The sequence below is a fragment of the Micropterus salmoides genome, unplaced genomic scaffold (genome assembly GCF_014851395.1).
Source record: "Micropterus salmoides isolate LMB-PRFRI ecotype aquatic unplaced genomic scaffold, ASM1485139v1 Ms_hic_scaffold_1, whole genome shotgun sequence".
NCBI lineage: Eukaryota > Metazoa > Chordata > Actinopteri > Centrarchiformes > Centrarchidae > Micropterus > Micropterus salmoides.
This window is the reverse complement of record NW_024040040.1, coordinates 57690074-57715578: the sequence shown is the minus strand read 5'-3', so window position 1 is coordinate 57715578 and position 25505 is coordinate 57690074. Positions and strand designations below refer to the sequence as shown.

Below are 25505 nucleotides of genomic sequence, written 5' to 3'. Positions count from 1 at the left end.
TGAACATTTCTAGGTGAGGCAGCTGCCACCATGAGGATACACTTCTTAAAACTGTGATCAAAATAACGTAACTTAAAAAACCACAATATAGGCAACCCTGCTCCTTGAGTTCTGCAGGATCACCGTCACCGTCTGTCACTTAGATGTTTGGCCTTCAGTGTGCAGAATGGTGGATGTGCAGAGTTTACACATTCGTAGTTTAACATCCGAGGACGTCCAACTATTATTTTGTGATTTGTTTGGAACGAATCGTGCAACTGACGTGAAGTCTCCAGCGCACAGGCACTGGGAACTGACTTTTCAGTGATGTAGGACGCATCTTGCGTTCAGCAGTTAAACTTTTAAAATGATCAATATTTACATATTTATAGATTATTTGTCTTTATCATAATTGTTAAGTATTAAATCTAGGCACAGTCAGTCTACACCTTATTTTTTTGGTTAGAGAATATAATGTTTGATATTGTTTAATTTTTTGAAACAAACAATTAGTATTATTTAACCACTTTCATAACTGTATGGTCAATTGGTTGCTAAAAACTAAACTAATCCTGGATTTTCTTTCTTGGGGAAAAACACTCATTACTCAGATTCAGATTTATTTAGTCTAGACCACATATCATATAATGCAGACCAAACAAAACAAAACTGCAGTGCACAGGTAAACAACCAGAATAGATATTTTGTAATTTAAAGAGGCAGATCATCACTCAGAAAAGCACCTAGTTTACATACTGCTTAGTTAATCTGTCTGTAATATTAACAACGTTTTAAACACAGACGGATGGTTTGCAAAGTATTTTGGCAGTTACTTCTTTCTATTATCAACCGTGTTTTTAGTGTTTAGGTTCTCCCTTTCTACATTAAGGCCACAAAAAATCTGTTAAATTATGTCAGAGTTTAAAAATTAGTCCAGGTGACTAGTTAATAGCTCAGTTTGGGGATGGTTGCATTTCAGAGATCAGGGAAAGAGTGACTATTAACAAGGGTTATATTTAATATAAAAGTGTTTTCACTTGTAAAACCTAAAAACACTTGCTGTGGCTCAGTGGTTTAATGTCTTCTCTGTGGAAAAAATAACCCTGTAAGATATATTTTTTTGTGAGATTGAACAGATTTAGTGTAAATCTAAATCACAAGTTCAAATCTTTGATGTGATGTTATTTCTGTCTCTGACCCCCCGCCTGTCTCTCTGTTCCCGTACAGAGTGGAGGCAGCCGGCTGTTCAGGCCTGTTCTGTGTGTTTTCTATTTTCTCTCCTCTGTGTTTCTGCAGCTGCTGCCTGTCACTCAGTCTCAGTCTTCTGGCAGAAGGTCGGTGGGTAAAAGGACGCAGGACTTCTCACCTCCAGTCAGCCATGAAGCTTCAGTGTGCAGCTTTGGGCGCCGTGTTCCTGCTCTTTCTGCTCTCATCTGGTGAGTTACTGGTTGTTTTAAATTTGACCTACAGATTGTTGTAAAAAGTATCCAAACTTTGAGTTCTCACGTTAAAAAAGGTTCAGCTGACGTGCATTTTTAAAAGCCCATAATTACTATTTTAGTATTAAAGCTGCAGGCATTTGGTATCAGTTGTAAATATTCAGTTTTATGCTGAAACATAGATCTTCTGTAAAAAAAAAAAAAAAAAAAAACTCTCCATTAAATAGTTGTGTTTGCAGCTCATCTAAGTCAAACTATATAAAATCTATGGGGGTCATTGCCCCTGAAACAATTAATTAGTCAATGACAGAAAATTCATCTGTTACAATTTTGATAATCGATAAAACAAAAAATAATTTTTTAAAGGAAAAATGCCTAAAAAAATAAATCTGCTTTCAGCTTCTCAAATGTAATATAAATGGTTTACAGTAGGACGAAACAAGCTGTTTTCAGATGTCCGCCTGCGCTTTAGGAACTTTCACCATTTCAACCTTTTTACACTTGAACTGTTTTATGACGTTTTAAAGACCAAAACATTAATAAGTTAATTGTGAAAACAATTGGATTAGTCCTTTAAATGAAGAATAAGATAACAACCTCCGGCGTATCGGATCAGTGGACCCTGACTGGACTTTGATTTCATAAAGTCAATACAAGTGAGAATAAAAACAAACCAACACGGCTGTGTGGTGAACTAGAAGTGTTACTCGCAGTGTAGATGGCTGGTGGAGTATTCTGAACCACAGAGCAGCTGCCATCAAACCCTGAAATATGACCGGCATGAAAGTATTCACACACACTCAGACACTGTTTTTATCCTCTGTGTGTGTGAGTGAGTGCCAATGAATGCTTTATTTATTTAGTATATTTACGCATAAACATGAACACATGATTTCAAGGTGAAAATTGGACTGAATGAAGAATGTTCTTTTACATTAAATCAGTTAAATCATTTAATATCTGCTTTCTTGGACACTTAAAATAAGATTTAGTTGTATTTCTTTCACTCGCTGTTGGCATGTACTGTATACAGTATATCATAATTGTACTTGAGTTAATGTACCTCGTTACTTAGTTTCCACCACTGATAAATGTAGAGTTACTTGTACTTTAATTTTTTGTTACTTTTACTTTTTTATACTCCTACTCCTATGAATTATTGTACTTTTTACTCCACTACATATATTTAGTATGTGTTACTTTGCGAATGAAGATTTTTAAAGCTTATAAACCATCCAACAATACAAATGAATAAAATGAGCTCGCCTACGGGCAGCTACAATATTAAAATGCATTACCAATAATAATAATCTAACATAATGCAGCAAAATAGGATCTGTTGTTACATTATTATATGTTATACTGACTGCTTTAACTTTTTACAACTTTCCCTGATAATACTTTTACATAAAGATTTTGACTTTAAATTTTGGTATTGCAGTACTTCTTCCAATATTGACATTTATTGATTTGTGTTCTTGCTACATGCCCTGCACAAGTTGTGAACTGACATTGGAGGTGGACATTATGTACTGAGGAGGATGTATATAGCTGACCAAAAGGAGATATGGTGTGCGATAACACACACATTTTGCTGTATTGAGCTGGGGATTATTTGTAGTCTTAAACCTGCAAGCGTTTGCTGTGGTTCTAGGTGGGTTTTGTGGATTCATGTATGTTTAGTTGACTTAAATGTGAACTCACGTGTGTCAAAATGTGTGTCAGAGTGCTGGGGCAGGAACGAGGAGGAGCGTCTGATCAACTACCTGATTAAAGAGCGAGGATACAACAAAGAGCTGCGTCCAGTTAAGAGGCAGCAGGACGCCGTCGACGTTTATCTCGCGCTCACTCTCTCCAACCTCATCTCTCTGGTACAGACAGAGTGTGTGTGTGTGTGTTGTTTGGAAAAGGATCCTTTCTAAGGGAAGCTCAACATGCAGCCTACCTCTGATACTTTGTCCTGCAGAAACCAAAAAAAAATGCTTTTAATGTTTTTACTTTGAGTCACCACATATGTTTCTTTTTCTTTTTTTCTCTAAATAATCCTTTTAACTATCATGTAACATAGTCTCACCCAGGATTTAAAGGTGCATAAGATCAAACATAAGCATATGTAATTAAAAATAAATGCCCTCCACCTGCCTCCATCCTGAATAGTTTATAAGGTGGGTTTATGTTTGGAAACATTTTCAAAAAAAGACTCTAAAGTTTCAGAGTTGGAGATTATTCAAATGGTCAAAATCTGATTCAAAAATGAATCCAGGTTACAGAAAGAAAGTACAGATAAAACAATAAAATATAGTTAAACAATAACTGAAACAGTTAAATCATTGTTTTAATACTAGGGGAGAAGGTGAAGAAATCAGAGAAGGGCAGGACAAATAGTTGGTCCTCTTTTAATCTGTATGATTTGGTCTCCTTCATTTGTAGAAAGAAGTAGACGAGACACTGCTGACGAATGTTTGGATAGATCATGTAAGTAAATGACAGTATAAGTTACCCTTTCACTTTACATTAAAGGCAAACCTTTCTTTCTAAATGCTTTATCTCTGACTCTCTGTGTTTGTGTGTGGTGATAGACGTGGAACGACTACCGGCTCTCCTGGAATACGACAGAGTTTGACGGCATCGAAATGCTTCGTCTGCCCACCAGCATGGTGTGGCTGCCGGAGATTGTGCTGGAAAACAAGTGAGATTCAGTTTCCGTCTTAGTTAATAATGTGTGGAGAAAAAAACCTTCCAACCTGTAGCATCAGCTATGATACACTTACTTTTTATTATTTTAAAGAGTTGGCAACCCAAAATTGCACTGAGAAGGATTTGTTGGACTCTTTTCATGTTCCACAAACAAGAATAATCCTTTTGAGTGAAAGTGCATGCTTGTGAAACTGGTCTGTAATGTTTCAGAGCAAAGGAAACTTTAGAAGTACAAAAGGATTAAGGACATTAGTGATTAAATTTAAATATAAAACTAAATTCATCTGAAACTCTTTGGCGTTCCCTAAGGCTCTGTCCTGGGTCCTCTTCTGTTTGCCTTGTATACGTTTCCCCTTAGACAGGGAATAAGACACAGATGATATTGAACTATACATCTAATTTAAGCCTCACAATGTAACAAAATTATTTTTAGTTTTAAAGAACTTCCTAAAATCACAAAAATTAATGGCAGTGATAATTTCAGTGCAGCCAAAACAAGTTCTGCCCCACCCAGTCTTGCCCCTAAGGTAAAAAGATGGTCTCGGTTCTCTGTTAAATCCTCCCTACAAAATGTAGGTGCAACTCTAGACCACCATGTCAAGATTCCCCATCATACTTACATTACAATTCAATGCCCTTGTGTCTGCATGGTCAGAGAGCTGCCTACATTATTACACAGATGTACTGCAGTACTAAGTCTAGTCCTGTCTTCAAGATGGGCTAAAAGGCTACATTTATTTAAAAGACAGCCCACACCCACCATTTTTTAAAACACTTAAAGTTGAGTGACACATTTCAAATCAACTCACATAGAGGTGGACTCCATGTCATCATGTAGGTTTGGTAAAGTTTTGTGGGATCATGACGTGAGAGCAGGTGCTGTTTTGAAACCTTTTGCTTGGTGGTGCTGGTGGGAAAGCAAGAGACAAACCTATGGTATAATTTTCACTGAGCTTGCAGAAAAACATGCATCAGACAAACAATCTCACCTCCAGGTTCATTTATCTGCTGTTCTGGATAATTTTATCATATATTTGATCATTTGATCTGAAGTTATATGATCGAAATCTCCACAACAGCTACTAAATGGACCTTGAGTTAAGATTGTTATTATCACACAAGCACAATGTTTAGTTTCACCTCTCCTGTAACTCCAGTGTGTGCTGTGATCCTACCTGCCTTCTCTATCCGCCAGTAACGACGCCCAGTTCCAGGTGGCCTACTACAGTAACGTACTGGTGGATAGTACTGGTCTGTGCTACTGGTTACCTCCCGCCATCTTCCGCTCATCTTGCTCCATAAACGTCAACTACTTCCCCTTCGACTGGCAGAACTGCACACTCAAATTCACGTAAGGAGCTCAAACCAGACAGTATCATGGAAGGTCTGGTGAATATGGTGAAATAGGACACTATGTTTACATGTTCAATGTACCTATGTGTCGAATTATACTTTAACTACTCAACATATCTGAATACTAGTTTTAACATGAATTTGGTTTCTCTGATTATGACCGTATTTTAATTATAGTTGTCAAAGAAATATGTTAAATGGTCATGTGATTTTCATACTATATATGTTATATGTTTAAGCTACGTAACTGATTATAGATCGGAAGTGCGAAGATAGGCCTACTTACTGAGAGAAATATCAGGATTTAGATGTCAGTTGATAGGACATCTAAAAAAAAATTATGTGACTTCAATCTTGATCAATTATATTTAATTGTTAATTAATAATCTATAAGTAAAAAGTACAATATTGCCCTCTAAAATGTATTGGTGCATAAAGTAGCATGAAATGTAAAGTACTTGAGTAAATGTACTTTAATCACTGATATTTTTACACGTTTACTGTGAGAGCTAACTTTTGTTTTGGCATTTTGGAGGGTCAGACTGAAATATAATCTGTGATGCTTCCTAGTTTTTCCAAAGAGCCATCATCCTTTGTTGTCCATTTGATATGACAAAAAACATCAGAAAGCTGAGCCTCCAAACCACAAATCAAGAGCTTACGACAAGATAATAGCAAGGAAGTGTGAACAAATACTTTTAACCCAAGAAATCACAAATAATCACAAGAGCTTAGAACAACTGCAGACGATTGTGCATCACATATCCCAATTTGTAAACTACTGGCAACAAAAGTGAGTACACCCCTAAGAGAAAATGTCCAAATTGGGCCTGCACTTTTCATGTAATTGTGTCATTTTGATTATACGAACATGAATGGGATTTATCAGCTAATGGATCATGAACTTAACCTGAACTTTTCCTCTGGATAATGATCATCAAATTTAAACTCCATTTCCCACGTTGCTTTGCAGCTCTCTGACCTACAATGCAAAAGAGATCAGTATGCTGCTGAAGACAGAAAACCACTTGACAGACGAAAACAAGAAATGGGAGGTTGAATGGATCATCATTGACCCTGAAGGCTTTACTGGTACGTGTCCTCCCAATATATCTCTCACACACAGACACAGAGTTATGGGTTATCTAACACGCGAACTGTTGGGTGTCTTCAACAATGCAGTGAATGGTGAAAAATCACTGATAACTTATTTTATCAACATACAGTGTATTATATTAACCTTTCTGCATTTTAATGTCACATCAAGAAAGGGGCAGTAAACAAAAGTAATTAATAAGAAAACATTCAAATGTATCTTCTATGTTTTCACACATCACAACTTGCAACTCACATTTAATGTAATAACACATCTTATGGTATTACTGGTATTTGCTGTGTTTTTGAACAAGGTAAATGTGACGCATTTAAATTCACCAAATGTCTAGTCTAAAATAAAGAATAGTTCTTATTAAGAGTCATGAGGACATAATCCCCCAATGCAATCAATCAACACAATCAAAACTCAAATTATACATTATCTGTAAATGTATTTCCCTTCATGATGAAAACACTTTAAAAAGATTTGTATGTAAGGTCAACTCTACATTAGATTCATGTCATTTATTGTTTTCTTTCCGAGGCAATTCCCTTAATTTTGTATTAATTCAACTTAACTTTTTGCAGAACAGTTATCAACTTTTAGAAACCGACAAGGTATAACCTGAAGTTATAGAACAGAAACTCCTCCTTATGTTGTCATCTCCCAATTTCCAAAATTAACTAGTCCTGGCTGCAGCTTAATAATCTATTATTCTCTCTCTGTTCTTTGTCCTCTGCGTTGTTTTTCACTGGATTCGACAGAGAACGGCGAGTGGGAGATCATCCACCGTCCGGCCAAGAGAAACACCTACAAGCACATTCCCATGGAGAGCAACAAGCATCAGGACATCACCTTCTACCTGATCATCAAACGCAAACCTCTCTTCTACATCGTCAACATCATCATTCCCTGCGTTCTCATCTCCTTCCTGGCCTCGCTGGTCTACTACCTGCCTGCTGACAGTCAGTACACATTCACATTCTCCTTAAAATGCTAATGAGCGTATTCTGAAGGAATTGCATGTTTAACACTTCTCAAGTTTATATGTAATGTTAAATTTGATTAACTTTGCATTCACATTATCCAGTGGTGGAAGAAGCACTCAGATCTTTTGATACCACAGTACTTGTAACAGTGAGTAATAGTACAGAAATGTTAGAAATCAACTCAATTTCACTCTATAACATGTTATATTTTGACTGTAAACCTTCCTACCTAACTATCAAAATATACTTAAACTACCAAAAGTAAAAGTACTCATTATGTAGAATGGCCCATTTCTGAACCATATGTATTATATAATTGGATAATAATTGTCTCATTAATGTGCACTTGACTTTAATCTTGATAAAATTATATGTGTTAATAATCAGAATCAGCAAAGCAACTAAAGTCATCAAATAAATGTACTGAAGTAAAAAAATAAAATATTGGCCTCCAAAATGTATTGGTGTATAAAGTAGTAGTATGAAAGGTACAGTGCTTGAGTAAATGTACTTTCATCACAGATATTTTTACACATTTACTGTAAATTGCATCTGCCACTGTTCACATAGCGTCCGTTGTTATTATCATAACATTTCTTTTTGTCTCGTTAATGTATAATTTTTATCAGATGTATCAGTGACAGGAATTTAAATCTTAAAAGATCTTCTGTTTTGACTGCTGATTTGACCTGAGTGCAGCTTTTGTGAACTGGACTTCTCGACTGAAGAAATGTTGAAAACAAGCACAACAACGCACACAGAGCTCACCTGCACAAACTGGTCTCTGAAACTAGTTTTATTGGTGTGTGTATGTATTTATGTGTGTGTGTGTGTAGGTGGTGAGAAGATGACCTTGTCCATCTCAGTGCTGCTGGCTCAGTCTGTCTTCCTGCTGCTGATCTCTCAAAGGCTGCCGGAGACGTCCATGTCTGTTCCACTTATTGTCAAGTAAGAAACACACACTCTTTCCGACCACATCTGGGAACATCAGGGAGGTCTGGTACACAAATAAATAACAAACATCTGGTGTTTTGGTGGAAAACCATTTATTATTCCTGGAGTTGTAGCAACCTGTGAGTTACCTGCAGATGAAATATCTTTTTGTGTTTACAAATATTTATTCAGCACTTAGCTCTGATGAAATACAATAAAGGTTTGATCAGTGTGGATCAAATGTCTTGTTCCAGAACAGGAGTGACAAACTGAAATATGTAACAAAATTAACATAAAAATAGGGATATTGGGGGATTTGCTGCTTTTACCTTGATGTGGAGTTTTATTTTTTTTGTTCATATTTTCAAGTTTCAGCAATAAATGAACCAAAACACAAGAAACTCTCTTGAGTTGCTCAACAAAATATAAATGATAAATATATTCGTCTGTGTGTGTGTCTCAGATATTTGATGTTCATCATGGTGCTGGTGACGGTGGTGGTGTTGAACTGTGTGGTTGTCCTCAACCTGCACTTCAGGACACCGAGCACACACGTCATGTCTGACTGGACCAAGAGGGTAACACACACACTCATCATAACACACAATACACACACATCCTTATGCACACACAGTCTGTACTATGTGGTGTTCAAGCTATTTTTAAAAACGTGCTAAAAATGAACGTTATGACTTTAAGCATGCTGCTGTAATTTGTTCTCTCTGTGTAGTTCTTCCTTGAGCGGTTGCCGCGCATCCTGCGTATGTCCCGCCCTGAAGAGGCGGAGCCATACTGGGATGGAGCGTTGCCACGGCGATCCAGCTCAGTGGGCTACATCACCTCGGCAGAGGAGTACTACAGCGTCAAGTCCCGCAGCGAGCTGATGTTCGAGAAACAGTCGGAGAGACACGGACTGATGACGCGAACCACACACGCATCAGGTACGTCCAATAAAATCAATAAATATACCTGCAGTAAAAAGGAGAGCGGAAAGACATTGGGAAACATCACCTTTAAAGTTGATTTGTTGAACTTGTTGGCAAACAGTTGCTTATTTTCACATCCAGCAGTTACTGAGCAACACAATCATTCATTTAGAATCGTGTTTGAATGATGTATGTGTGTCCTATTAGTCTCTCTTTTGGCTCTGTGTTTGGTCTCCACCAGTTCCTGAGGGAAATATCTGTCTCTTTAGCTGCTAAATGTTCCACTATGTTCACCAGTTAGTCTCTGACTGTGTCTGTCTGCTGTTTGCTGTCAAGCAGGTCGTGTTTTTTACAGCTATTACACTGAAAACAACGCTTCTTAGTGGGCTGGGAGTGAACCAGAACAGTAAAGTTAAGTTAACAGACAGATAAACAATGACCTGAAACTTACTGTAAAGCTCTGTAAAGCCAAAGATGTGTACAGCAAGTCCTTCTTGCCAAATGTAGTTAGTATGCTGAATGCATTAGCCTACTCAGGATTTCATACATCTTCTTCTCCCATTTTATTTTATTTTAATTTGTTCTGTATTTATGTAATTTAAATCATTGTTTGCTGACGTTTGTTGTCATTATTATCCTGAGAGCCTTTCCCCATTTTATTTTATTATTTTATTCTATTTTATATATTTTATATTTACTTTAAATGTGTCTCTTAGTTTCTTAAGTGTTTTCTTGCTTATTATTGTGTATTTGTTTTATTGTCTTTGCACTTGTTAAAGCACTTTGTAACTTGTTTTTGGAAAGTGGTTTATACATGAAGATTATTATTAAGAAAGATAAAAAAGTGAATCTTTATATGAGCACCATCAATTGCACCTACTACTCCTGGGAAGCCAGCTATTTGCATGAACTGTGTTTGCTTCTGTCGGATTACGGGGGGTGTGTTGTTGGGAAGTCGATGAAACGCGTGACAATGTGTGAAGCTGCATAAGTGCCATAATTGTTTCCATGACTATTCGGCTTTTTGATGGTGGTGACGAGCCAAAATCATCAGCATTGCTGCATTTGTCCTGACGCAAAGAAACAAAGTGTCATCACCACGTTCAATTTAACTGAAAAGGCATTACTGCGTAAAGTCAGTGGTGAGATGACGTCCCTCACCAACTCGCTGACAAGGATTATGCCTGAGCTGTCCGACCCCGTCTTATTAACTGCGTGTCCTCAAATAATTCATAAACAATATTCCTCTCCTGGAAGATTCGTGCGTGTCTCTGTCTCCACAGCGCCATCACAAGCCCTACTGGCAACTCCTAACCACTTGAGAGACCTCTCAAGCTGTCTTTAATAACTGGGAGAGTAAGAGTGATTCTTAGCATTATGAAATTTGAGAACTTGCTTTTGTTCTTAAGTTTAAAAGTAGGAGTTAATTTCATGAATTCTCAGGACTTAAGACTAAAATTGCACTTTGAAAAGCTTGATAAATACTTGCCCTGGTCTCCTGTGGGACATAACTGTAAGGCCACATTGAGCTCATCCCATCATTCGCTACAACTGAGACATTATCACAGCTTCATTAAACTACTTTGTGTTGTTGTGTAGTTGTGAAGCCACAGGAAGATGGAGGTGTGACGGACCAGCTGTATGCAGAGATTAAGCCGGCTGTGGACGGAGCAAACTACATCATCAAACACATGCGCAACAAGAACGACTACAACGAGGTGAGATGGAGAGAAAACCCAGGATCATGTGTTGCTTAGAACAATATGTGTTATGGCTGGATAATGAAACAATACTTATCGCAATTAATTTTTTTCCAATAACAATATAACAAATGTTCAATAAATGTTTATTAACTTGAATCATACACGAATTAGGACTTCATTTTTTAAATAATAATTTACGCATGTATATTTGTTTTGAATGTTCTACCTCAGATCTGTGAAGTGATCCACTGTTTTGCATGAAGTGTTTGTTCTGACCATAAAGAAGAGTTTAAACCACAAATAACCAGGTTTCTTCAACTTTCACTCAGGAGCAAAAATCTGCATTTAAACTTCAAAAAAAGGATTTGATACCTATCGTGATAATTGTTGATATCGAGAGATTTGAAACCTTTTTTTTATCGTGATAACATTTTTGGCCATATCGTCCAGCCCTAGTAGGTGTTGATGACAACTTTGGCAGACTGAAACCAGAAGAGTGGAGACGCAAAACATTTGGCCATATATGTAAATCAAGCATGTAAATTACAAGAGAAGCTTTAACCCTGCCGCTCCATTCACAGGAGAAAGATAACTGGAGTGGTATCGCTCGTACGGTGGACCGTCTCTGCCTCTTCCTGGTTACCCCAGTGATGACCATCGGCACCATCATCATCTTCTTGATGGGAATCTGTAACCACCCTCCACATCTGCCCTTTAAAGGAGACACATACGACTACAGAGAGGAAAACCCACGCCTGCTGTGACACACAACACAGTCACAATACTCTCCAGTGTTTCCCATACGTTCAGTTATTTGTGGTGTCAATATCAATGCTGACCGCCACAGATGGATTTTTTTTTTTTTACTAGGCCTATTTAAAATCGTATTTGATTGCAGAGCACAGTAGCGCATTTGCGCTGCACATTCTCAACATTCTGCTTGTCGCTTCTTCATTATATTTGTGTGACAACTTTTCCAGGTACACAGCTGTGTGGGTGTGTTTTCTTAAATGTGAAATGAATAACTACATCAGTATGTTACAATTTTGATTTGATTAGCGTGGTTTGAATAAACATTTACACTCATCTCATTTCAGTTTTTGTTCTCGTTCTGACTCTCATATATAAGAATACATCATTCAAGTTTAGCTTTGGGATAAATAATCCAGTCCCTCACACATTATAATCAGTTTTAAAATACTACTTATACAGTTTTCAAAATTCCTAAGGTGGGAGATTCTAAACGGTCAACTAAATGATGATGTCACATCGGTCTTGGTCGTCGGAGAAGTGGAGATGAGCAGACAAAAATATAATTGGCAGACTATACGATTATGAAAATAATCATTAGTTGCAGCTTTTATTCAATTGCATTGCGCTTTCCACCAACTGCTCTTTCTCCCGCCTCCCAGACAGTGGGAGGTGTCCCAAATAAATATGCCTCCTTCGAATATCATGCTGTCATTGTGTCCGCTCCGGTAAAAGTCTCTGTGATTGTCATACCGTCCCCAGGACAAATCGGTAACCTTGTGGACGAGCTAGACACACTGCTGTTTTCTGTCCCAGAGTGTGGCTGTCCGTTACTCATCCTCGGTGACTTGAACATTCACTTAGAGCATGCCTGTGTGAAAAGCCACATGTCGTTTATGAGTACGAGCAGAGCAAGCATACGAGCACACACCTGGTTGCAATCCTAAAACAGCACCGCTAGTGGCCGCTGAAAGCCTTTGATGTTAGCATTAGCTGTGAGACTAATATAAGGAAGCTAGCTTTGGCTGGCTAGCGTGGTAGCTAACAACGAAAATAAACTCCTCAGGAATTTTTAAATAGACTAAACTTTTTCACTGCTGTCCTTCATGAGAATGTCTGAACTTATAAAACTTTGTGAAACATCAAAATGTGTAGCTGAAACATTCTGTCTTGTTGCTGCAGTTGTTAAATTGTTAAATTTAATTCTGTTAAAGTCTTAAATTTAATAAATGTTAAGCCTTAAAAGTCATTAAATAGTCTACTTTACCTGTCCCACTTTCTGTGGAATAAAGTTCTTGAAAGAAGTGTCGTCTAACCCAAAGGAAACCTAAACTAATGGTTCCTGGAATAATGTGTGAGTAATAACCAACCATATTCCCTCCTAAAACTGACCACTGCACCGGACAAAATATTTATCACTGGCCTTTATACTTAACCGGCAATACTTTTTTGAATAAGCGAAACTTGATTTTTCCTAAAATAGAAGTAAATGTCATAAGGATGTCATAGAAAGACTATATCAATAAAAAGGTGTGTGTGTCTGCAGAGACTATGTAGAAGGACAGAGCAGCAGCAGAGCAGTCCAGATACACTGATGATACTCTGTCACATCCAGAGGAACAAACAGGGATGATGGTGGACTTGACTTTGTGATCTCAGAGCAGTTCAGACTGCAGCACTGTTGTGATTCCTCTGTCAGTCACTGCTGGATGAAGCTCTCCTCTCCACTCTACCTCCCAGTAACATGGCCCAGTCAGAGCCTCTCCACACACAAGCTGATGCTGCTGCTTCAACCTCTCTGGATCATCAGGACACAGCTGATCCTCTCTCAACACCACCACCTTTCTCATCACTCACTCTCTGACAGAGATCACTTCCATCTGATGAGAGAAGAAAACAAACAGCAGAAGTCATAAATCAGGGGTGGTATAGCAATTGTAAGTTGCTTCGTCAGCTAAATGAATAAATGTAAATGTAAATCAGAGTTTACAGAGACTCCCTTCATCAGCTGTCAGTCAATGATTCAGCACATCCAGTATAAAGACCAGCAGGGACTTCAGTCCTGTTCAGACCAGAAGTGGAGCGGCTGTGTTTCGTAGCCAGCTTCCTTTCAGCTCTCATGTTAACGTATTGGAGTGAACACACTGAGACCTGCAGAGACATTGGGCATAAAGTCTGTTTACTCTGCAGAGTTCACTCAAGTACACAGTGGAAATAAAGTACTGAGAGTCCCTGAACGCATCATGACTGCAGAGACAGAGAGATATTCACTGCTCACTGTAAGGATGGATTTACTGCTGTTAGGGCTCAAAGCTGTTAAAAACCAGCATCTCAGTCACATTTGAATATTTGATTTACTTCTGAAATATTACAGGACAAATATGTAAATATGGAGTCTGTTCTAAAAACATTTGGACAAAACAAAAGACACATGGACAATCTTGAAATATTACGACTTCCTTGTAAAAATTCACTGTATTAGACTTTATTTTCATTACATTATTATTTCTCGTGAAGATTACAACATATTTACTTAAAAGAGACAATAACAACTACTTCTCTATTTCCCACTTAGGCCCCATCCACACTGCTGCATTTTCAAATTCAAACGGAGACCTTTTGCTACGTTTGCACCTCCCGTCCAGACTAAAACGGCAATAACAAAGACATAAAACAGAGAAGTCTGGAAACGCTGCCGACCCCGTTTTGCATTTCAAAACTCTGGAGGGCATTTTAGTGAAAACGGGCCAAAACAGAGGACTTTGGAAAGAATGACACAGCCGCTCACGCTCGGCTCTCTGATTGGGTCGTATAGGTCATGCAAAGCAGAAACACGATGCTACTGATCAGGTTTTTGTCCTAGTATTTTTATTAAAATATTCTGTACCGTGCAAATAACACTTGTACTGTGCATGTCGCCGTTTATTTTGCAATGACTCCCAGTTTGTTTTCCGCTGCCTCACTCCCCTGTTACATTCAGAAACATTCCCAGCTTGTTATTGGTCCATGCAAAAAAAATTTGATCTGATTCTTTGTCTGCTTTACTTTATTCTTTCGCCAAATCTTCTGTAACTACGGAAGAGACCAACTGCTTCATGTGTACATCAACGGTCACAAGCTGTGCGTTTTCAGTCGTAATGTAGAAGGAGATCAACTCCAAAACGCAGCTAAAACGCTGGTGTGGACTGAGATCGTATTTGTTTTAATTCTCCGTTTGTAAATTAAAACGGAGTAGTGTGGAAGGGGCCTAAGGATAGTTCCTTAGGCCACATGCTGTACAGTATTTGTGGACAACTACATCCTGAAGTTCATTATCAATGTCTACAATGAATGCTGTGACAAACCTTTTATTTATTATTTATTATTTATTTAGGGTACAAGAAATCCAGAATAAAGCACAGTGGCACTGGGGCTGATAAAGTACAATTAATAAAACTATTTACAGTTCATCCTGCACTGCAGCTAAGGGACAGGCTGGAGTAGAAAACAAGCCCTCAGCCTCAACTAATACAATAATCAAATATAGCCAGGCTTAAATGTTTTATGGGCTAGAGATGAACCTAGTATTTATTTTCAACACACATTACACAAGATTAATAAGGTGAGTAGAGAGTTGTAAAAAATCTTCAGTGTTCTCCACTTGTCATCCTGTAGTTACCCAGTATTATTAGGGGTGTGGGCTGTATAACAGTATCCATTGTTCTCCTATAGGCCTGCTCTATAATCACATAGTAACAACAAGCTATGTGCTGTTCTCCCTTTCTCACTCTGTATTTACACATAAACAAGAAGGCACGTAAGGGAAAATATAAAAAGGTGTTTCTATTGTTTTGGGTTATTTTCTGTGTTGCTCTCCTTCTTTTTATCCTCCTCTGACAAAGAAGCCCCATCATGCTACCTCCTCTTCTGTGGTTTTTGGCAACAAAAGGAAAAAATCAACACATAAAATAATTGTTACTGGTTAAGTGCAGCAAAGTTAACTTTAAATCGACTCCACCACCACACATTAAACATGGCTTATTAACAATCACATCTAATATATGCATAAAATTTGGCTGTCAAGATTTTTTTTATGTTCACAATTATTAGCTTAGCCTATGACATTTTAAATTGGATAAATTAGCCAAGTGGCTAGCAGACTTTCTCGCTCCCCATAGCTTAACAAATAACATATTTATAGTATATCTTTCTCACCACTGGTAAAGTCGCTGTATCTCCCGACACAACACCACTGTTGAATTTTCAGCCTGAACATACGTTTTGTTAAAACAGCAGCTGATCGTAGTGAGTGCAACAAGCTGGCGGACTGCGGAGTTGTTTTCAGGTGGCAGAAGCGTAGCTCTGCTACAGGGCGCATGACGTAAACACGTAAGTGCGAGCCCAACTGAAACCCATAGACATTGCATTTCAGTGCCCGCAGTTCCAAAAAAAACTGCCTTAACATGAAAGTCAATGAGAGCGATCTGGGCGATTTTCAACCAGACAAATCGGCCCAAAAGGGGCGGATTCCACGGAACACGACTTGACGCTGACTGGACAACGATTTTCAAAGACAGACTGTCTGTCAAAACAGCCACAGCTTACTAACAGTGTGGTAGAAAGTGTGAGAAAAATCCTCTGCCTTTACCGGCTTGGTGGTGTGTCGCCCGATCGCTCTAATGAACAAACCGCCCCTGTAAACAGCATGGTCACTGGGCTGTTCTTGAACACTCATCCTCGGCAATGATGCTAGATCTATAAAAACACTTGTTCCGCCCCACACACAGCTTAGTAGTTGGCTAATTTAGCAAGCAACTCAGCCTAAAACGTAAGGCGTGTTATTCCTTTAAGGACGACAGCACAAGTATTTTAAAAGCAAAGTAAGCAAATTTACACTTCTGGTAAATGGCAGTGTTACACTTGCAGACTGAGCGAGCACTCATTGGAAACTAATACCCCTTCATTTTGAAAATACAACATGATTCCTATGAAGTTTTATTCAGTTGACTTTAATCGTGAAATACAGTAAATATTTCTCTGTGAAGGAGTCAGAGTCGAGAACGGTTTTCCAGCTTTGTCTTAGGCTCAGAGTCTAATGAAAATGTAATTAACTGTAACAGAGATAATGATCAATAATGTTGTAACACAGTTCACACAGTAATCAGAGTATGATGAGAAAAGAGGCTGAAACATGCTGAGACTTCAGGTTGTTCAGACTTTCTTACTTGTGTTTTAAACATCACTTAAGACATATACATGTTTACTTCTTGATTCAGTTATGTACACACACGTGACAAAATATGTATTAAGAAATACATTTTGTGATACCACACTATTCAAATCTACAGTATATATTATACTTACAATATTAAATTATGTCTTAAAGTAGCCATGCAGATTTGTACTACAGGTGAAGTATATTAAGCAATGAATTATAGAAAGCGTGTAACAAACAATGTGTTTTGCCTAACAATTACCACTTTTTTTTAAATTAACAATATACAAAATTAAATATTAGATGGTAACTTTCCTCCAGAATCCAGACATCATCTGTCTCTCTGACAGAGATCACTTCCACCTGTTGAGAGAAGAAGACAGACAGCAGAAATCATAAATCAGTGTTTACAGAGACTCCCTTCATCAGCTGTCAGTCAGTGATGCAGCACATCCAGTAAAAAAAATCAGCAGGGACTTCAGTCCTGTTCAGACCAGAAGTGGAGCGGCTGTGTAGCGTAGCCAGCTTCCTTTCAGCTCTCATGTTAATGTATTGGAGTGAGCACTCTATGACCTGCAGAGACTTTGGGCATCAAGTCTGTTTACTATGCAGATTTCACTCAGTACACAGTGGAAATAAAGTGCTGAGAGTCCCTGAACGCATCATGACTGCAGAGACAGAGAGATATTCACTGCTAACTGTAATGATGGATTTACTGCTGTTTGAGCTCAAAGCTGTTAAAAACCAGCGTCTCAGTCACTTTTGAATGTTTCATCTACTTTTGAAACATTACAGGACAAATATGTAAATATGGAGTCTGTTCTAAAAGTATTTGGACAAAACTAAAGACACACAAACAGATATATATATATATATATGATGTTAAAGGTCCTACATGTTCATAAAAAGACTGAACAGCTAAACATCATCTGTGATTACTGGACTTCAGGTTCTGGTCTGTAAAAAGACCACATGGTTACTAAATGTAATGTTGGTTCTCTGAAATAAGAACCAGTGGTTTACAGGCTTCAGTCAGACTGATCTCAGAGCTGTGACAAACTGATAAATAGTTTAGTGTTGAAATGAGAGAACAAACACTTTGAGATCAGATTTGATGGTACGACAGTTTGATGAAAGAGGACCACTGTCTCTATACATCTTGTAATGCTGTCTGCCGGAATCCAGCTTTATTTCCTGTAAACATGAACAGTCGTCTTCACATCATCACATCATAGCTTAAATTTTACTAGTGGCCAGATTAATATTTTTGAGTGTCACAACCCCCGTAAAGCCACTTCTTTCACATCAGAATGTGATCTATTCATGGATCACATTTGAAAAGTGTACAAGAGCCGCACAATTATCAATTTACCCCCATTCAAGTTAGCAGAGGGCTAAACCAGAAGTTAGGTTAGGTTTAGGTTTCCAGCAGAGGTCAACACAGTGGACACTATGGCGCTACCACCAATTAGCGTTTTAGTGGTGAAATTGCATAACAATGCAGACACCAGGACAAGAGATGGGTATGACTGCAGCCTGGAGCCTGAATACCATTGCCACAGGTGTACCACACTGATGCACCTAAAAGTTTTTTGCAATCCGCCATTATTTGAGGAGGAGAAGAAGAAGATTGTAGCAGCAGAAGCAGAAGGAGGATATGGAGAGTTAAAATCGAATAGTAAATTTGTAAGCACCTTTGTTGCAATCAATTGAAAAAAGTTTAAACTCTTAAATTAACGATTTTAGCCATACATATAGTTCTGGATGTTGTTGTTGTGTCGCTACCATAAACGTATGTTTATTTGATGAAACCTGTGATGACATTACCATCTACAACAACAGCATGTAAACGTTGACGTTTGTTAGCAAATATTAGCTAATGTTACCTAGAGCAACTTATGTTAGCAGACTTTGGTGGTGTCTTTCTGTGATTTACACATCATGTACACATCATTTTCTTTTGTTTGAAATAAGTTTATACCATGGCCACGCAGTTTTGTGTATCGTAGCCTACTGTGTTGAGATTAGTCTGTAAATATCTACATGTTACGTCAAATGCATGAGCAGAATATTAAAGCCTGTCATCATTCTCCTCTCACAGCTTCACTGAGAAAAGCTGAAACCAGCATAGACTGACTCCAACTCTCTACTGACCTCAGAGTCTCCAGTCTACAATGTGGACTCTCCACAAGATCAGACAGCAGCTTCACTCCTGAGTCCTGCAGGTTGTTTTCACTCAGCTCCAGCTCTCAGATGGGAGGGTTGGACTCCAGAGCTGATGCCAGAGAAGCACAGCTGATCTCTGACAACCTGCATTCATCCAATCTGAATAAAGAATAAATGATGTAACTTTAGAAGACAATGTTACGGTTTGAAATCGTTCAGTGTTGAAGAAGGTTTAGATGGTAGAAGTTTAGCTGAAATACATTTAGTTATTGTATTTATGTACTTTATTTAAATTTTATTTGAACATTAATATGATGTGAAATATAAGCTATAAATCAGGAGGTTAACAGGTTCAGAGTGAATTATCCAGTGTAGATTTTTCTTGTTACATTAAGGTTTTAAATGTGGAGCTCAACATTGCTCTGCCACAGTCAACGGACTAAACCACTGAAGAATAAAATAGACTTTAGTATTAAGATACTCAGTGTCAGTTAAGTGTCACCATAAATTTCACATAAAATGAATCTCAGCACAGAAGTAAAAAATGATGTCTGACCTCAGAGTCTCCAGTCTACAGTGTGGACTCTCCAGAAAACCACAAAGCAGCTTCACTCCTGAATCCTGCAACTTGTTTCCACCCAGCTCCAGCCCTCTCAGATGGGAGGGGTTGGACTTTAGAGCTGAGGCCAGAGAAGCACAGCTGATCTCTGTCAACCTGCATTCACCCAATCTGAATAAAGAATAAATGACGTAACTGTAGAAGACAATTTTCCTGCTTGAAATTGTTCAATGTTTAATAATCTTCAGTGCTGAAGAAAGTTTAGAAAGTAGAAGTTTAGCTCAAATTCATTTAAGTAGTCATTGTATTTATATACTTTATTTAAACTTTATTTGAACATTAATATTATGTGAAATATAAGCTTTACATCAGGAGGTTTACAGGTTCAGAGATAATTATCCAGTGTAGATTTTTCTTGTTACATTAAGCTTTTAAATGTGAGCTCAACATTGATCTGCAACACTCAATGGACTAAACAACTGAAGAAGAAAATAGACTTCAGCATTAAGATCCTCAGTGTGGATCAGTATAATATCAGCCTTTTGTCTGCAGTTTAGTGTCACCACGACTTTCACATAAAATTAATCTCAGCACAGATGTAAAAAATGGTGTCTGACCTCAGAGTATCCAGTCTACAGTGTGGACTCTCCAGAAAACCACACAGCAGCTTCACTCCTGAATCTTGCAGATTGTTTCTACTCAGCTCCAGCTCTGTCAGATGGGAGGGGTTTGACTTCAGAGAAGAGGCCAGAGAAGCACAGCTGATCTCTGACAAACTGCAGCCCCACAATCTAAATAAATAATCAATGATGTAATTTTAAAAAACAAAATCCCTGCTTGAAATCATTCAGTGTTTAATAATCTGTTCAGAGCTGAAGGTTTAGAAAGTAGAAGTTTAGAAAATGGAAGCTCCAAACACCTGACCCAACAGGATTCAGGTTAAAACTGTAAAATAAAAAAAGGTAAAAAGATCTCATGAATATTAATGACAACATCCTGCTACTTTAATATAGACGTAGTGAATCACCTCTCTCTCTGCAGAAAGACGTCAATGTTTATTTTATTTTATTATTTTTACATTAGTTAGCTGTTGTTGTTAGCAGCCAAGTTGTGTACCCTTCATTATCAGGAGCTAACATCATAGCCTTTTTTTATTCACAAATGGTTTCTGTTTCGTTATATTATTAAACACACACTTTCCCTCAATATCATTCCTTAATCTTAATACAACTGTTGTTTGTTTGAGGGGCCAAAGGCACTAAAGTGCTGCTCCCCCAGGTGGATCTCTCTTGATGTGAAGTCTCAGCATATCCTCATGCCCTTCATCCCTCTTTAGTTTGGGTTTGGCTCTGTTACAATACTCACACAAATACTTCTCCATATCTCTCCACTTCACCTTATTTTATTATTAACTAAATACATTTAGCTTTTTAAACTTCTGTGTGTGTGTGGCTTCCCTTTTGTTAAAGCCAGAGCCAGGTTTGTAGCAATCAGTATTATGTGTGTGTCTGCAATTTAGTGTCACCACAACTTTCCCATCATGTTAATCTAAGCACAGATGTAAAACATGGTGACTGACCTCAGCCTCTCCAGTCTACAGTGTGGACTCTCCAGAAAACCGCACAGCAGCTTCAATCCTGAATCCTGTAGCTTGTTGTCACCTAGCTCCAGCTCTCTCAGATGGGAAGGGTTGGACTTCAGAGCTGAGGCCAGAGAAGCACAGCTGATCTCTGACAAACTGCAGCCCCACAATCTGCATAAAGAATAAATGATGTAACTTCAGAAGACAATCAGTGTTTCTCTATGATTTTTTACAGCAGCGGGGTCAGGCCAAAATCCCGCAGTCCCACCCTCACAAACCCCATTTTTCTCTCACTGTGCTGGCTTTGACTCTGTTTTGCTATTGCCCTCATCTCTGCTGTGTCTCATGTTCACTCATGTCAGTGGTAGCACTGGGGCGCTGTGTTATTAAGATCTTTTCTCAAGTAAAAGAACTCAAATAAAAAAAACACTGCAGAAAAGGTTAAAATGTAAGCACATTTTGTCATCAGGAAGAGTCTGTAATCATGTGGTGAATGAATACAATTTAACAACTCAATAACAAAATGTTACAAATGTAATCAATATAATGAATTCGACAATCAAACCAAATGTGCATATCAAAATGTAGGCCTATGTGAAATTATTGACAAAATTCAAAATTAGCGTATTGTTGCAAAACTTGTACCGTGATTTGTCTCGTATTAAATAATTTGTTACATGATCAATTTTTCCCATGGATCTTCTGCAGGACAGCCTCCATATGCTGCTCGACGCGAATCAACAGAATTTCTGACTCCGCCAACACAGCGACTAAGTGTTCAACGAGCTCTGGTCCGTTTCTGCCGGCGTGGTTGCACTTTTGAGAGTTTGTTAAAATGAAAAGCTCTAGCTAGCTCGCTGACTTTGATATGATAGCATTTGTTTGTGTGCCTGTCCTCGGGGAAACCGATACAGCGAGACAGAGAGCAGAGGAGAGAAACAGGGTTCTCGTGAATGAAACCAAAACATAGCTGTGTAGTTTTTTTATTGTTTTGTGGCTTAAGTGCCATGAACAAGATGACTATAACGCAGGGGAAAACCTGGATTTTTATTAATTACAACCACATTTTGGCAGATTAAACGATATTCTGCATTTAACAGCTGATTCCATTTATTTTTAACAAATTCTGGATTTAGGGCCCTAGCGAAGTGTTTCATCTGTGTGTTTCAGTTATTTCTAGGAAATGGCTTTTCTTGTTGATTATCTCTAATTTGACAACACCTTCTCATTCCTGACTCTTCACATATGGATGCTTGGTCAATGCCCTTTGGCATCGCTTTTTAACACCCTGAGTACTCCTTTTAAGGTCATTTTTTGGCGTTTACGGCTCCACGGCCATGTTAGCAATGGTTAGCAACAATAAAAATGCAACATCCGGTTAGACCTTTACAATAAAATGTTGGTGTTGTTAAAATTGTGAATGTTGCCATGGTTTGGGTTAAAATAACTATGCACGTCAGTAAACACATAAGTTAAGTAACGTTACTTGCGTAACTTATGCAATTTACATAACCTACCTAACTTAAATAAGAATATTTAATGTTGACTTTTTGTTTCACAGTGCAAACAAAAACCATCTCCTGGTTGAAAGTCCTGATTCTGGCCCTCCATCCACGCCAACATCTCCTTACCTGGTCTTTTCTGTTAAATATCATGCATCTACCTGTTTCGTCCAAAAGTTATGCTACAGGGCTTCCCTGACTTTGCTGAACTATGACGCTATAGGGATCCCCAGTGCATTATAAACTGAGGCCAACGGGTCTTGATCCTGCGTCCATATGTGACGAGTTGGAAGGGAGAACGGGTTGAATTTACAAATTTCTGTTTAATAAAATTATTTAAAAACATTTAATCTACATGATAGGGTCAGTTTAAAATATCACACTTGCTTGCTGCAGCCTACTATTGTTTTGCTACCTTTTAATATGGACATGTAGCCAACCAAACCACTTGCTGAGTTATGAAGGTCACTGCATAAGATCTGCCTTCTCCAACAGCACAGGTACCCAGTGCTATTGGTTTGGTTTCAATCTGATTATTCCCAAAGTATCTATGAATATAATCTTTACAACAAAAATATTTATTAAGGCAATAACAAGGGAGCAGCCGATTGTTTAATTGATTAAGGAAAGCCTACAACTTAGACTCATCACATATGGATGCTTGGTAAGACCCCATGGAGTTGCTTTTTAACGCCCTAGTTGCCTTCTAGCATAGTTTTTTAACATTTAGGGCTTCAAGATCAAGTTAGCAATAATAAATATCCAATGTCCGGTTAGACTTTCATAGTAGAACGTTAGCGTTGCGAAATATTGCCATTTTGAAACAGCAACAGTAAAGGTTAGGCGCTACAACTACTTGGTTACACTGTGCAGCCCTCCTCCTCGTGCATGCTCTCATTCAGTGAAGCTCAATATCTTTAGATCGGTGTCAAATGCTTTGCAAACACAATAGCAGCAGCAATGAAAACTCTGCCGTGCCTCCTCCTCCAAAAACAGTGTGTAGTACAAAACACATGCGGGAACATGTCCCAGCTCCACATGGAGCTTCGTGCTCATTATGTTCAATGCCATGGCGCTCGCATCAACGAGTGGCAAAGAGGCACGATGACAAACAGTCATAATTTTTGATGGAGGAGGCAGTACTAGCCCTCTTATACTCTTATAGATGTTGCGAAGCGTTGGAGGTGCGTCTTTAAGAGGATGAGTCTGGGTGAGAGGGACCAGAGTCTTGGCGAGCCTCCCACCGTGAAGAGCGAGCGAGGCCTACGTAGGCTGAAGTTTAGAAGTGTATCCTGTGGGTTTTTGGTGGGTGGGGCTTAGCGGAGTGATTTTAGCAGCCAGATATGCCAGATATGTCAGGATGAAATTTGGGGAAATGTAAACAAAATACATATACAATATTTCTTTTAGGAATAGCAGAGTAATGAAATCACATCATATTAATCTCAGTACAGAAGTAAAAATGGTGTCTGACCTCAGAGTCTCCAGTCTACAGTGTGGACTCTCCAGAAAATCACACAGCAGCTTCACTCCTGAATCCTGCAGCTTGTTTTCATTCATCCTCAGCACTTTCAGATGGGAGGGGTTGGACTTCAGAGCTGAGGCCAGAGAAGCACAGCTGATCTCTGACAAACTGCAGCCGCTCAGTCTGAATAAAGAATAAATTATGCAGATAAAAATAAGGTTTTAAATATGTAGCTCAACATTACAATCAAAAAGCTTTTTCCTAAAATCAGTAGAGTGACTTTGTCATTGTTGTTGTTATAGTGGCAAATGTGGGCACAACATCCATCCATCCTTCCATTGTCAACTGCTTATCCTGCATACAGGGTCGCGGGGGGCTGGAGCCAATCCCAGCTTACATCGAACGAAAGGCGGGGTTCACCCTGGACAGGTCGCCAGTCCATCACAGGGTGGCCAACATTAATACAATATTTTGAAGATACACTGAAGTTAAGAAAAATCAAAAGAATACAATATTATTCAATTCTACTACCGGAAATAAACTCAATTTAAAACAAACTTTAGTTCAGAGGATAGTAAAATTTATGAACATTACTTTAACATAACAGCCGACACAGTCTTTTGTGACTGCAGACTAAATTTAGTTCAAGAAACATGAAAATGTGAAGAAAAGGAAGTTTACAACTTTATAGATTTAAGTTATGTATGAACATGGGTTAGGTTCAATTGTAAATAAAACATGTAAGATCTACAATAGTAAAAGAGAGTCTGTGAACAGACCCCAAAGTCTCCAGTCTACAGTGTGACTCTCCAGAAAATCACACAGCAGCTTCACTCCTGAGTCCTGCAGCTTGTTGTCACCCAGATCCAGCTCTCTCAAATAGGAGGGGTTGGACTTCAGAGCTGAGGCCAGAGAAGCACAGCTGATCTCTGACAAACTGCAGCGACTCAATCTGAATAAATAAAATATGGAAATAAAAGTTCATTTTAGAATCCAATCACCTACACATGCTTCACGCTCCTGTATGTGTTTGGGGGGGGGGGGGGGGGGGTGTTACTGGTAGATATACACTAGGCAAGAGCAGAATACATGAACTGACCCTAGATTCTCCACACTACAGTTTGGATTCTTCAGTCCAGCAGACAGCAGCTTCATTCCTGAATCTGACAGGT

General features: G+C 38.4%; 1 protein-coding gene and 2 long non-coding RNA genes across 4 annotated transcripts; 1 reads left to right on the top strand and 2 right to left on the bottom strand.

Annotated features, from left to right (window-relative positions):
• The first annotated feature begins 1357 nt into the window (after nucleotides 1-1357).
• On the top strand, nucleotides 1358-12206 carry LOC119897481 (acetylcholine receptor subunit delta-like). 2 transcript variants are annotated; one of them, XM_038711213.1, is made up of 12 exons: nucleotides 1358-1415; nucleotides 3144-3289; nucleotides 3849-3893; nucleotides 3998-4107; nucleotides 5311-5466; nucleotides 6442-6560; nucleotides 7329-7529; nucleotides 8390-8501; nucleotides 8950-9064; nucleotides 9217-9427; nucleotides 11012-11130; nucleotides 11697-12206. In XM_038711213.1, the coding sequence occupies exons 1-12, from the start codon at nucleotides 1358-1360 to the stop codon at nucleotides 11877-11879; spliced, it is 1575 nt and encodes a 524-aa protein (XP_038567141.1). In that variant the 3' UTR covers nucleotides 11880-12206. The 2 variants fall into 2 exon arrangements, with proteins under 2 accessions (XP_038567141.1, XP_038567150.1); XM_038711222.1 differs by lacking the exon at nucleotides 1358-1415 and adding an exon at nucleotides 2107-2204 and having other exon boundaries at nucleotides 11697-11879.
• An 11-nt stretch (nucleotides 12207-12217) lies between these two features.
• LOC119897701 lies at nucleotides 12218-20454 on the bottom strand. The gene is made up of 3 exons (XR_005443422.1): nucleotides 20402-20454; nucleotides 19782-19955; nucleotides 12218-13745 (listed from the first exon to the last, which is right to left on the bottom strand). It is a non-coding gene; the product is annotated as an uncharacterized LOC119897701 (long non-coding RNA).
• Nucleotides 15197-19275, bottom strand: LOC119897706. Its single transcript, XR_005443423.1, has 2 exons — nucleotides 19214-19275; nucleotides 15197-17422 (listed from the first exon to the last, which is right to left on the bottom strand). It is a non-coding gene; the product is annotated as an uncharacterized LOC119897706 (long non-coding RNA).
• Nucleotides 20455-25505: the final 5051 nt, after the last annotated feature.

Coding starts and splice junctions, on each gene's coding strand:
- LOC119897481 (XM_038711213.1), top strand. CDS start 1,358: ATGAAGCTTCAGTGTGCAGCTTTGGGCGCCGTGTTCCTGCTCTTTCTG. Junction 3,290..3,848: donor TCTCCAACCTCATCTCTCTG/GTACAGACAGAG, acceptor CTTCATTTGTAG/AAAGAAGTAGACGAGACACT. Junction 6,561..7,328: donor TGACCCTGAAGGCTTTACTG/GTACGTGTCCTC, acceptor TGGATTCGACAG/AGAACGGCGAGTGGGAGATC.